At 43.8% G+C, this 13,084-nt stretch overlaps 1 protein-coding gene across 1 annotated transcript in view; it reads right to left on the bottom strand.

Annotated features, from left to right (window-relative positions):
* Positions 1–13,084, bottom strand: part of LOC308394929 (complement C3-like) — a gene marked incomplete at its 5' end in the record, with an annotated part of 33,378 nt that overhangs the window by 11,716 nt on the left and 8,578 nt on the right. The window contains one exon of the mRNA XM_080879543.1: positions 130–259. Within this exon, the coding sequence (XP_080735669.1) occupies positions 130–259 (130 nt within the window). The remainder of the gene's footprint in view (positions 1–129; positions 260–13,084) is intronic.

The following is a 13,084-nucleotide window of genomic DNA, read 5'->3' as shown; positions in this document are numbered from 1 at the left end:
CAACCTTTTTTGTTGGACTGTTCAAAAACATGACAGAAATAATCATCATTCTTCAAGGGTTTAACAGTGAAGCCGAGAGAAAAGTATTAGACAATGGTAAAAGAGTGGGATGCTCTGTTGCTTTGTCACCTTGTCTATATGGGGTCTTTGCATCAGTGTTGGACTCAAACAATAGCCCAGCATCAAAGAAGACACCCATACTGTCCTTTCCTCCACCAGGTGTGCAGCCTGTGTCATACTGCTCTACTATGTCCCACACCTACAGGTTAAAGTACAAACACATACAAGAATGTAAATTGAACAGTAAACTTACAATAAGAGGACTCGAATATGGCTCACAAATAAAAAAAAAAAAAGGGCTAAAAAATAAAAAATGGCTTGTTGACATTGTAAATTATTACGTTAAATTCACCGTCATATTTTTAGGGTTTTTTTTTTAATTTTAGATTCACAATAATCTGTCCTCCTCTCCACACACACTCAGAGCAACAAATAAAACTGGGGACCTACGGGCCGTCTGGCGTATGTCCCAGCTAGGCATAGTTGTTCTGAGGCACAGGTTAACATGCTGTAACAACATAATAAGTTTCAGGTTTTTTGTATCCATCCGTCCATTTTCTTCCGGGGCTGAGTCGTGGGAGCAGAAGCCCAAGCAGAGAAGCCCAGACCTCCCTCTCCCCAGCCACCTCCTCCAGCTTATCCGGGGGAACACCAAGGTGTTCAGCAGTGTCCTGGGTCTGCCCCGGGGCCTCCTCCCGGTGGGACATGCCTGGAAAACGACGCCCAGGAGGCATCCTTGTCAGATGCCCGAACCACCTCAACTGGCTCCTTTCGATGTGAATGAGCAGTGGCTCTGCTCTGAGCCCATACTCCCGGAGCAACTCCCACAGGACCCCTCAAGGGACACGGTCGAATGCCTTCTCCAAGTCCACAAAACACATGTAGAGTGGCTGGGCAAACTCCCATGCGCCCTCGAGTATCCCATGCTAGAGGATAAAGAGCTGATCCAGTGTTCCACGACCAGGACGAAAACCGCATTGTTCCTCCTGTATCTGAGGTTCGACTAACAGACGGACTCTCCTTTCCAGCACGGACTCAATGTCCCCAGTCTCCCTCGGAATGCTGTTGAAGCTCTGCTGGAGGTGTGTGTTGAAGATCTCGTGGACCGGGGCCTCTGCTAGACGTTCCCAGGACACCCTCACTGTACGTTTGGGTGCGCTGGGTCTGTCCAGCGTCCTCCCTCGCCACCTGATCCAACTCACCAGCAGGTGGTGATCAGTTGACAGCTCAGCCCCTCTCTTTACCCGAGTGTCAAATTCAAATCAAATTCAAATTTTATTTGTCACGTACACAGTCATACACAGTACGATATGTAGTGAAATGCTTGGACAACTGCTCGTGACCTAAAGAAAACAAAAAAGGAAAAGGCTATGAATAAGATAGGAAATAAATATGAAAAATTAAAAAGGGTAAATTTAACTAGGAAGGAATAAAATATAAATTAAGGTTAAAAATGAAATAACTGTACAACACAAATTAGAATGAAGGGTAAATTTAACTGGGAAAGAATAAGATAAAATATATAAATTAAAGTTGAAAATAAAATAACTGTACAACAAAATACACAATATAGAACTATATAAGAATGTATGAAGAAATATAAATAAATATATACACAATAGCAGCAGCTGTACAAGTATTAACTGGAAATGAAGAATATAATGTCCAGTGTTGTGCAATCCACATTATGTCTTGTGCAGTACAAATATGCTTAAAGTGATGAAGTGAAAACAATGTCCAGAATGTCCAGTGTGTGTGTAAGAACTGTATGTGTGGGTCAGTACTGTGTGGTGGTGTGATTGAGAGACCGTATCGCCTGCGGGAAGAAGCTCCTCCTCAGTCTCTCTGTGTTGGTCTTCAGGGAGCGGAATCACTTTCCTGACCTCAACAGAGAGAACAGTCTGTTGTTGGGATGGCTGAGGTCCTTCACGATCTTCCTGGCCTTGGTCCAGCACCGCCTGCTGTAGATTGAGTGCAGGTCAGGGAGCTCGGAGAGGATGGTGCGCTCAGCTGACCGCACAACCCTCTGTAGAGCTCGTCTGTCCTGCATGGTGCTGTTCCCGAACCAGGTTAAGATGTTTCCCGTCAGGATGCTCTCTATGGTGCACGAGTAAAAGTTCCTGAGCACCTTGGAGGGCAGTTGGAAGTCTCTCAAGTGTCTGAGGTGGTAGAGACGCTGTCGGGCCTTTTTCACCACGGTGTTGATGTGACAGGACCATGACAGGTCCTGCGTGATGTGAACTCTGAGGTATTTGAAGCTGTCCACTCTCTCCACTGGGCACTCGTTGATGACGGGGGTCTGGTAGTTCCTCTCCTGCTTAGTGCTGAAGTCCACTATCAGCTCCTTTGTCTTACTGACGTTTAGAACGAGGTTGTTCCTCTGGCACCAGTTCTCCAGATTCCTAATCTCCTTCAGGTAGGCCGTCTCGTTGTTATCAGAGATCAGGCCCACCACGGCGGTGTCGTCAGCAAACTTGATGATGGTGGTGGAGCTGGTAGGGGCCACACAGTCATATGTGTACAGTGAGTACAGCAGGGGGCTCAGAACACACCCCTGGGGGGCTCCAGTGCTGAGAGTGGTAGAGGCTGAGACATGTCCGCCCATCCTTACTGCCTGTGGTCTGCCAGTTAGGAAGCTGGAGATCCACTGACACATAGATGAGCTGAGTCCCAGATGCTCCAGCTTGGTGGTGAGTGTGAAGGGAATTATGGTGTTAAATGCAGAGCTGTAGTCTATGAAGAGCATTTTAACATAATTCCCCCTTCTAGTGTCCAAGTGAGTGAGTGATGTGTGGAGGAGATGAGAGATGGCATCGTCTGTGGAACGATTTGGACGGTAAGCAAACACACTGGACTGTTAGTGAAGAAATGATGAAGTCTCTGACCAGGCGTTCAAAGCACTTCATCACTACTGAGGTGAGGGCTACAGGGCGATAGTCATTGAGAGAAGCAGGGTGGGGTTTCTTCGGGACAGGAACAATGATGGACTCTTTGAAGCATGTGGGGATCACCGACTGAGATAAAGAGATGTTGAATATCTCAGTGAACACAGGAGCTAGCTGGTATGCGCAGTCTCTTAGGATACGACCTGGGATGCCGTCTGGAGACTGCGCATACCAGCTAGCTCCAGTGTCCAGAACATATGGTCGCCAGTCTGGTGATACGATTACAAAATTGATCATCGACCTGTGACCTAGAGTGTCCTGGTGCCACGTGCACTTCAAACACTCTTATGTTTGAACATGGTGTTCGTTATGGCCAAACTGTGGTTTGCACAGAAGTCCAATAACAAAACACCACTCGGGTTCAGATCTGGGAGGCCGTTCCTCCCAACCACGCCCTTCCAGGTCTCACTGTCGTTGCCCACGTGAGCATTGAAGTCTGTTAGAGTTGAATTGTTAGATGTTTGTCATTTTTATGTTTACCATGTGTACAGTGTTTAACTGATGAAACTCCACTGTCCTTCCCCCCAGATTCTCGAGGTTCTGGTGGGGGGCTGTAATGTTTTATTGCAGACACACCCTATCTGGAAGATCTGCTTCTTTTGATGTAGGCTTCCTGGGTTTACGACCCTTTGGTCAGCAGGAGGTCACACACACACACACACACACACACACACACACACACACACACACACACACACACACACACACTCACTCTTACAGAAGTTCACACATATACATAAATGCTTTATCTTAGAACCAAGGGGGCGTGGCTTTATTCTGACGTGTTTTGTGTGAACTGTCTTTCAATAAAAGGTAGCAGGAGGAGATCAGATCTGGGGGTCATTTTCGTGGTGGACACAGACGAGGCCTCCCTTGCGCAAATAACTGATCGATCGACTGTTTTCTTCATGATGAATAAGTCTCTAGAATTAGCGGGGCTTGTGGAAACACAGACCCAACATTTATTTGGTCCTTCGAGCCGGATCCTAACATATTGCATCCACCGAGGAGAGGGAGAGGACGCCACCGCAACGTCTGGGGTGATTGACGTAAAGCCCTGGTGTTTCACTTTGCTTTGTTACCAGGCCGGGAAGTTTGCGCCTGACCTCCCCTCAGGATGGATGACGATTGACGGGATCCAGAGACTCTTGCCATGAACGTAAACAAACAGTGAGTACAGAAGGCCTTAGAGAGCGGCTATGTGCCCGTGCATTAAAGCAGGTACGTGAGCGCGCAAGCTGTGCATGTAGACGCAAGCTGCCTGGTTTCTCCGCCAGTGTTTTTGTTTTTGTTTTAGTCTTGTTGATTTATTTAAGGAGGGTAAGGACAGTTTCTCCACCGAAAGGAGGATAGAGCTCTATAAAATAAAAAGGGACTCCGCAGTTAAGGGCGTTGAGTGAATGGTTTCTCCACCAATGTTAAGCAGGAAAGAGCTCGCCGCGGTAAGGGGGATTATAGGCCTTAAAAAGAGTGTGAATGAGCGTATGCGTGTGTGAGTGCCAGTAAGTGAACGCAGCAGCACAGAAGGAAACCTAAAGCGGTGTTAACAGAATTCTGTGACCTGTCGTGTACACGTAGCCTGGGTTTTGGTGTAAGTCACGTTACCTGCCGTAAACTTAAAAGAATTGTCATAATGGGGAATAAAATGTGTAAGTCTGCCTTAGAAGGGGATGTAAAATTTATGGAGAAATTTTTACCGGGCAGCACGCAGTATGTAGGTTGTTGGCGTAAAAAATATGGATTTGAAGGGACATTAGTGGAAGTTAAAGGTAAAATGCTTGTAGAAAGAATAGCTGTAAGTGTAGCAGGTAAAACAGGGAAAGCGAAGCAGAGGAAGGAATTGCAGTTAGCAATTGCTAAGTTGTGGCTGGAGCAGGCTCAAAAGAGAAGAGAAGCACAGAATGTTAAAAGAACAATATTGCAAACAGTAGTTGTGAAACCTGAGGATGAAACAGCTCAATCCACTGCAACTACTTTAGAACAACACCGTAGAAAGCATTAGGAAGAGTAAGAATGTTAGCAGAAAGAAGAGCCAGAGAAGAGCGTGAGAGAGCAGAGGCAGAGGTGGAGGAGAAATTAAAGGCTGAGTATGGAGAGGCATTAGGAGCAGCATTGAGTCCAAGACAGATTAGGCAGGGTAGGAAACAGAAAGTAAAGTTAATGAACACAAACGTTACAACTACATATTCATCCCTGACACAACACAAAAAAAACAGATGGTGTTTCTGTCCCAGAGTGTGAAGATGAAGAAAGTTTTTCTCCTGATCCATTCCGTGAGTGTGAGTGTGTCTGATGTCATGGTGTGTGTGAAAAGGTATCCAGCTGGGGAAGACATGATTCTGCAGATCACCTGCCCAGTGGACAAAAATAAATAAAATAGTTGTGTTGATGAATGATAGCATGAAGAGTGTTTGGTGTTTCTCAGTCTGAAACAGCTGTAATGCTACTTTCTGTTTTGGAGAAAAGTACAGTTAAAAAAAAAACACAGAGAGAGAGATGTGTGTTGTTTTAAGCAGTGATGAGAATAATGAAAGTGTGATGAGAGAGGAACACAAAAACATACAGAAAATGCATTAACTATACTAACCCTACATGCATATACACATACAATGATACTCATGAAGACCAGACAGCATCTTAAGCATGAGATTCTGTTTGTCATCTTGTCCAAGTCACTAGTAAGATGAAAGTGATACATAGACTAGTGGACTGAATATTATAGGAGGACAGATGGTTGCATCATAGAGGAGAAAACAGAATATTGATGAGAGGTCTTAAATGAGTGAGCTGAGTGAGCTGATTTTGAGTTTCTGGTGTGTGAAGAAGTTTTACCATGGCACACATTTAGTTACATGAGAAGAAACTTATTATGTGATGAGACAACAGGGTTATGCTATATGTTGTGTGTATGGCTGATTTGGATGAATGTTTGAGATTAAACTGGCTGTTGATTTGTCTTTTGTTACTAAGTTGAGCCTGCCAATTGGGTTGTTACGATTTATCCCCCTGGCATGAAGAACACGTGTCATGACTTAAACAAGGCCTTTCTTTCCTTTGCTTTCCTTTATTTTCTTTCTTTTATTTTGTTACTTTCACGGTGCACTGAAAGTTTTGTTTGATGATCCATGTTTGAGCAGATCTGCACGATTAGAACCGAAGCGTTGTCGAAAAAACTGTTGAAAGGTGAGCTTCTCCAAAATTAAAATGGGCTCAGGAGAAAGTCACTTATTGAGACAATTAGGAAACAAGTTCCTGTCCAAAAGGATTCAACGAGGAAATCCAGTCTAAATTATTTTTCTTTTTGAAATGACGTCGTTTTGCTGAGCGTGGAAACGAATGCGACGATAATTTCCACAATTAGCAAAAGAAGAAATCACTGAGTGAATGAGTAAGAATTTTAAAATAAATGGGGAACTGACTGACTAACAAAAGCTGACAAGACTGACTGACTTAACACCATTGTGTGAAGTTAACCCCCACCTGACAAAGGTGTGGATGTATCTCTGTGTGTGTCTCTGTTGCAGGAGCAGAAGGAGACCACAGGAGGAAACTTGGGTCACATGACTATGTGAACTCTGAAAATTTAAAATTTAAAATTTTCTGTGTCTGTGAATTTACCAGGTACCATTCACTACCTTGTGTTGCTCACAGAGATTACTGTGAGAAAGAGTGTATACACCTGCGCAGCACTAACATTTACATTTCTTTTTACAGCAGATGGTTAATCATGTGCTTTGATCATGTGATTTACAGCAGGACACAACTTAATGATGTTTTTCTACCACAGGATTACTGAGATTTTGTATGAAGAGAACTGTAGTTACAGGCTATATGTTGATGATGAAATTACACTGTGTTGTTGAGAGAATGTTGGAGAAAATGTGAATGCTACAGGGGAGAAATTAATACAGTTTGAGACATACTGTGATGAGACCATTGTTACTTTTTCCACAGCGAATGTTAACTTTATGACTTTTCACAGCTCCTCTGGAATCTGGTTGGCCGACACCTGACAACCAGGATGAACCGTGTGTTTGGCTAATGTTTGTTTTTCTTTAAGAGTGCTTGTAAAGGATTCAGCACAGACAGACAAGTGACGATTGAACAGATGTGCAGTGGTTACAGAATAGTTACATGGGGCTCATTATCTGACCACACTGTTGGGCTCATGGTGAGTGACAAACTTAAGGGAAGTCACTGATTACAATGTGGAATAACATTGAGATGTTAAATAATTTGGAACAAATTATGGGAAAAAGTAGGAGTTTAATGAGTTTAGAATAAACCTGCAATGATACTTGTCTCTGTGACGCTGAATACTTTATTACTCTTATGATCTACAGTTGGTTGCAAATGTGAAGTTGTTTTAACTTTAAGACTTTGTCTTCTAGGATACAGGAGCTGGGAGTTAAACAAGCAAAACATTTAAGTGCTGACTAATGTTTTTACACAGGGTTACAGCTTGGAGTGAAGCTGCTCCAAGGGACAAACCCTGGAGATTGTTTTAGGGAGACTGTGCAACATTCTTGTACATGTCTCATTGGGGAGTTGACACATGGCGAAAGCCGTGTGGCGAGAGGAGTGTTATTTTTTTCAATTTGTAGATGTCGTGAGGTGCCATGACGAGAAGGAGTGACTCAGAGGATCGTCCACAAGATGGAAGCTGAGGCCTGGAGAGAGTCTTCAGGAGGATCGGAGATCACCTTCAGCACAGAGAGCTGTGCTACTGGGCTTCCAAAGGATTGTCACGAGGAGACTTTGCACAGCAAATCTTAAATAAGATGAAAGAGTTTCGACGTTGGCGTTAAGGAAGACAACTAAGGTGTACGACGTGGTCTGCCTTAAATCTTCAGCAGTGTTGGAAAATGGAACCTGAGGGAGCGTGCCAAGCTCCATAAGTGACAGCGCAGAGGAGGTCCAGCGATGGACTTGTGGTTCTGTGAACAGCACAAATGCCAGGTGACTGTAAAATAACTAACAGCACTCTTTCCACAAGTGAAGTCAGTAACTTACTATCCTAAAAGAATAGCTCTAGTTGCTTGTGCTTTACCTCCATGCGTGAGATCAGTATGTACAGCAGCGTAAGCTGTACAATGTTTCAGGAAATAGTTTATTTCACCTTTTGACATTGTTAGTTCCACACGAGGTGGATGTCTACTACTGCAGACTAAACTTACATTTCTGTCACCTACAAGACACTTGCCTTTAATGTTACTGTTACTCTCACAACCACACATATTACCATAAAGTGGTGCACAATTCTGAATTCGTCAAACCCTTTTTGCCAACGGAGGAGGAGGGCACCTTTCATGAGTGTAGAGAACACGTGGAGAAGAAGTGTAAGCCGAGGGATGACTTAATAGATGTGCCACTCGTTGAGGGAAAGGTTTGGTTTGTTGATGATTCGAGTTTTACAACAGCAGAGGGACAGACTGAAACAGGTTTTACTGTAGCAGACAGTGAGAGAGAGTTATATATGCATGACAACTATCATGTTTCATATTTGCTTGAGCAGCAGAGATTCTAGCTTTAACGGAAGCGTGTAAAGCTGTAGAGAGACAATATACCCTGATAGGCAATATGCATTTGCTACATTACATTTCTTTGTAGTGCAGTGAGTGAGACGAGGTGTGACAACTTCGACAGGGAAACCTGTAGAACACACCAAACTCTTGCAAAATCTGCTGGAGGCAGCGTTATTAACCAGCGGAATTGCCGTTTGTAGATGTGCAGCACACATGTGAGGGAAAGATCCAGTTGCATTAGGGAAAGTTTTTGCAGATAAGATCACAAAAGAGGCAGCTTTAGTTAAACATGGTGTTAACATTTTAGCAGTACAACATCAGCAGACATATAGGGCCACTCACCTACTGCAGGAAAACAGTTGTGACTTACAGGAGGAGCGAGCTTGCAGGTTGGTGTTTATTATCTGTGTGATAAACCACTATTGCCTAATAATTTATATAAGACTGCTGCTATTTTGAGCCATGGGCTATACCATGTCTCAACAGGAGGGAGATGAGCAGTAGTTTATACTCACTCTAGGATACTCACTCTAGGATTATTAAATACTTTTTTAAAAAAAATAAAATTGCAGGCAGAGAGAACTAATGGAACAGTAAAGTTAAGACTTAGGAAGACAGGCAGGACATGGTTAGACTGTATAGAATTAGTTAAGATGTACATGAGGATTACTCCAACAGAGAATGGTCTGACTCTTTGAGATTACACATGTTAGAGCATTTAGAGTTCTAGTCTTCTGTAGTGATGATAGAAAAGCAGAAGAGAGAGCATATTAGCAGATTAGATGCTTAAAATGTTTAAAAGTAAAGTAGTCATGAGAACAAATGATCTGCCAGATGATTCTGTTTCTCTGCAGGAGCAGAATCTGAAGTCTGGAGATTGGATGTTGATAAGGCCATGGAGAGGAAGTGCTGGTCCAGTCCACGATGGAAAGGTCCCTATCGGGTGCTGCTGACAACGACCACAGCAGTGAAGATTGCTGAAAGAAACACTCGGATATATCAAGAGCACTGCAAGAAGGTGACACACATCCAGGCCAGCTCGGAGTAAGTGGCAGGAAGACCGGGAACACAGGGGGGGGAAAGCCTCCAGGGCCCTTCGTCTCAATCCGGTGAAGAAACCAACTGAGCCACAGGTACTCATCAGAATGGCTGGGAATGTGCTGTGCATCTTCTTGAGCCTGTGGACCCAGAGTGGGATGACAGGGAGCGCACTGGAACAGAGCAAACCACACCCAGTACCCGCATGGGTTTTCAACAACTTCTGGTGGCAGTTTAAGAACACAACCGCTCACATAAAGAACGAGACCAATGGTTATGCTTGTGATGCCACTGGCTACACATTCTTCTGGACTGTGGCCATATAGCATCACTGAGAGCGAGACAGTTTGGTTGCTTTAGCAACACATCCAGGAACGCTGCTAACTTTTCAACTGCTCTGAACCTGAATGGAAGGTTGATTCACCAGTAGCCGGGAAGGTGAACTGCTCTGGTACGACAGACCTGCTCGTCTGACTTAAAGAATATGACTTGTTGCAGGACATTATTTAGTTAAACGAACTGGAAACAGGCCAATTGCCTATGTGTATGAAGGACAATGGATTAGTCCAAGTTGGAGATTTACCATGGAATTTGTCCAACATCACTTATTCTTTTATCTTCTGCAAGAAGGATGTAAACAGAGAAGCCTTTTGTCTACATTTACATCATGAACACTTGAGGTTTTGAGCCAAGAAGATCAAAACACCTTGATCCAATTTCCTTTACAAAGCCTTTTCTGTGGTGACAACAGGACAGGAAAAGAGTTGTAAATGCAGATAATTCACCAGTTGACTCTAACCCCCACAGGATGCCTACAGTGAGAAGATTTGGGGGTTGATAGGAGTCATAAAGAAGGGTGTTGACCAGGCTGCAGCTTTGAAGTTAGCTGAGAGCCACATGGACAAACAATAAAGTCAACTGATGCGTTTAAATGCCTATGTCTGTATAAAGTTGGATTGTAGTGACATGATTTTTGAGAATGATGATTCTTCTTGTTCGACTTTTGATATTCAGTTGTTTATTTGTCGAAATACAAATTCAAATAATTCAAATTCAAATTTAATTTGTCACGTACACAGTCATACACAGTACGATATGTAGTGAAATGCTTGGACAACTGCTCGTGACCTAAAGAAAACAAAAAAGGAAAAGGCTATGAATAAGATAGGAAATAAATATAAAAAATTAAAAAGGGTAAATTTAACTAGGAAGGAATAAAATATAAATTAAGGTTTAAAAATGAAATAACTGTACAACACAAATTAGAATGAAGGGTAAATTTAACTGGGAAAGAATAAGATAAAATATATAAATTAAAGTTGAAAATAAAATAACTGTACAACAAAATACACAATATAGAACTATATAAGAATGTATGAAGAAATCTAAATCTAAATAAATATATACACAATAGCAGCAGCTGTACAAGTATTAACCGGAAATGAAGAATATAGTGACCAGTGTTGTGCAAAAACAATGTCCAGAAAGTCCAGTGTGTGTGTAAGAACTATATGTGTGGGTCAGTACTGTGTGGTGGTGTGATTGAGAGACCGTATCGCTTGCGGGAAGAAGCTCCTCCTCAGTCTCTCTGTGTTGGTCTTCAGGGAGCAGAATCACTTTCCTGACCTCAGCAGAGAGAACAGTCCATTGTTGGGATGGCTGAGGTCCTTCACGATCTTCCTGGCCTTGGTCCAGCACCGCCTGCTGTAGATTGAGTGCAGGTCAGGGAGCTCGGAGCGGATGGTGCGCTCAGCTGACCGCACAACCCTCTGTAGAGCTCGTCTGTCCTGCATGGTGCTGTTCCCGAACCAGGTTAAGATGTTTCCCGTCAGGATGCTCTCTATGGTGCACGAGTAAAAGTTCCTGAGCACCTTGGAGGGCAGTTGGAAGTCTCTCAAGCGTCTGAGGTGGTAGAGACGCTGTCGGGCCTTTTTCACCACGGTGTTGATGTGACAGGACCATGACAGGTCCTGCGTGATGTGAACTCTGAGGTATTTGAAGCTGTCCACTCTCTCCACTGGGCACTCGTTGATGACGGGGGTCTGGTAGTTCCTCTCCTGCTTAGTGCTGAAGTCCACTATCAGCTCCTTTGTCTTACTGACGTTTAGAACGAGGTTGTTCCTCTGGCACCAGTTCTCCAGATTCCTAATCTCCTTCAGGTAGGCCGTCTCGTTGTTATCAGAGATCAGGCCCACCACGACGGTGTCGTCAGCAAACTTGATGATGGTGGTGGAGCTGGTAGTGGCCACACAGTCATATGTGTACAAAGAGTACAGCAGGGGGCTCAGAACACACCCCTGGGGGGCTCCAGTGCTGAGAGTGGTAGAGGCTGAGACATGTCCGCCCATCCTTACTGCCTGTGGTCTGCCAGTTAGGAAGTTGGAGATCCACTGACACATAGATGAGCTGAGTCCCAGATGCTCCAGCTTGGTGGTAAATGTGGAGGGAATTATGGTGTTAAATGCAGAGCTGTAGTCTATGAAGAGCATTTTAACATAATTCCCCCTTTTAGTGTCCAAGTGAGTGAGTGATGTGTGGAGGAGATGAGAGATGGCATCGTCTGTGGAACGATTTGGACGGTAAGCGAACTGTAGTGGGTCCAGTGTGTCTGGTAGTGAAGAAATGATGAAGTCTCTGACCAGGCGTTCAAAGCACTTCATCACTACTGAGGTGAGGGCTACAGGGCGATAGTCATTGAGAGAAGCAGGGTGGGGTTTCTTCGGGACAGGAACAATGATGGACTCTTTGAAGCATGTGGGGATCACCGACTGAGATAAAGAGATGTTGAATATCTCAGTGAACACAGGAGCTAGCTGGTATGCGCAGTCTCTTAGGATGCGACCTGGGATGCCGTCTGGTCCTGCTGCTTTCCTGGTGTTCACTCTTTTGAAGGCTCTCCTTACTTCATGCTCGGAGATGACGAGCACGTTTCCGGTGCTGGCAGTATCTTCCTGTCTGCAGCCGTTAGCGCTGCTAGCACTAGCATTGTTGGAGTCCTTAGCTGCAGCCTCGAAGCGAGCATAGAAAGTGTTCAGCCCGTCTGCCAGAGTCACGGCCGCATACAAACACATAATGAATTACATGACAGGAGTAGATGCACCATAAGGCTGGATAGGTTGGTTACTGTCTGGTCCTTGGTGGCATCTTCTTTTGAAAATATTAATTCCTGTTTTTGGACTGTTGACATTGATTTGCTTATGTATAGGATGCATTTTTACGTTGTATAAGATCAATGCTGACTAAGATGATTTCCAATACATTTGTTAATTATGTACTTTTATAACAACATGATATGACTGAAATTACTGACATGACAGAAGCCTGTATATAAATGCCTGCTCTGAAAATGTTAAGCAAGAGGTGTATGGCTAGAATGTACTACATAGAAATAATTGGAGCATAAAACCAACATAACAGGAGGGAATGTTAGAGTTGAATTGTTAGATGTTTGTCATTTTTATGTTTACCATTTGTACAGTGTTTTAACTGATGAAACTCCACTGTCCTTCCCCCCAG

Source organism: Rhamphochromis sp. 'chilingali', assembly GCF_963969265.1.
Source record: "Rhamphochromis sp. 'chilingali' genome assembly, chromosome: 4".
Lineage (NCBI taxonomy): Eukaryota > Metazoa > Chordata > Actinopteri > Cichliformes > Cichlidae > Rhamphochromis > Rhamphochromis sp. 'chilingali'.
The sequence above is the reverse complement of the archived record's forward strand: the minus strand, read 5'-3'. Positions and strand labels throughout refer to the sequence as shown.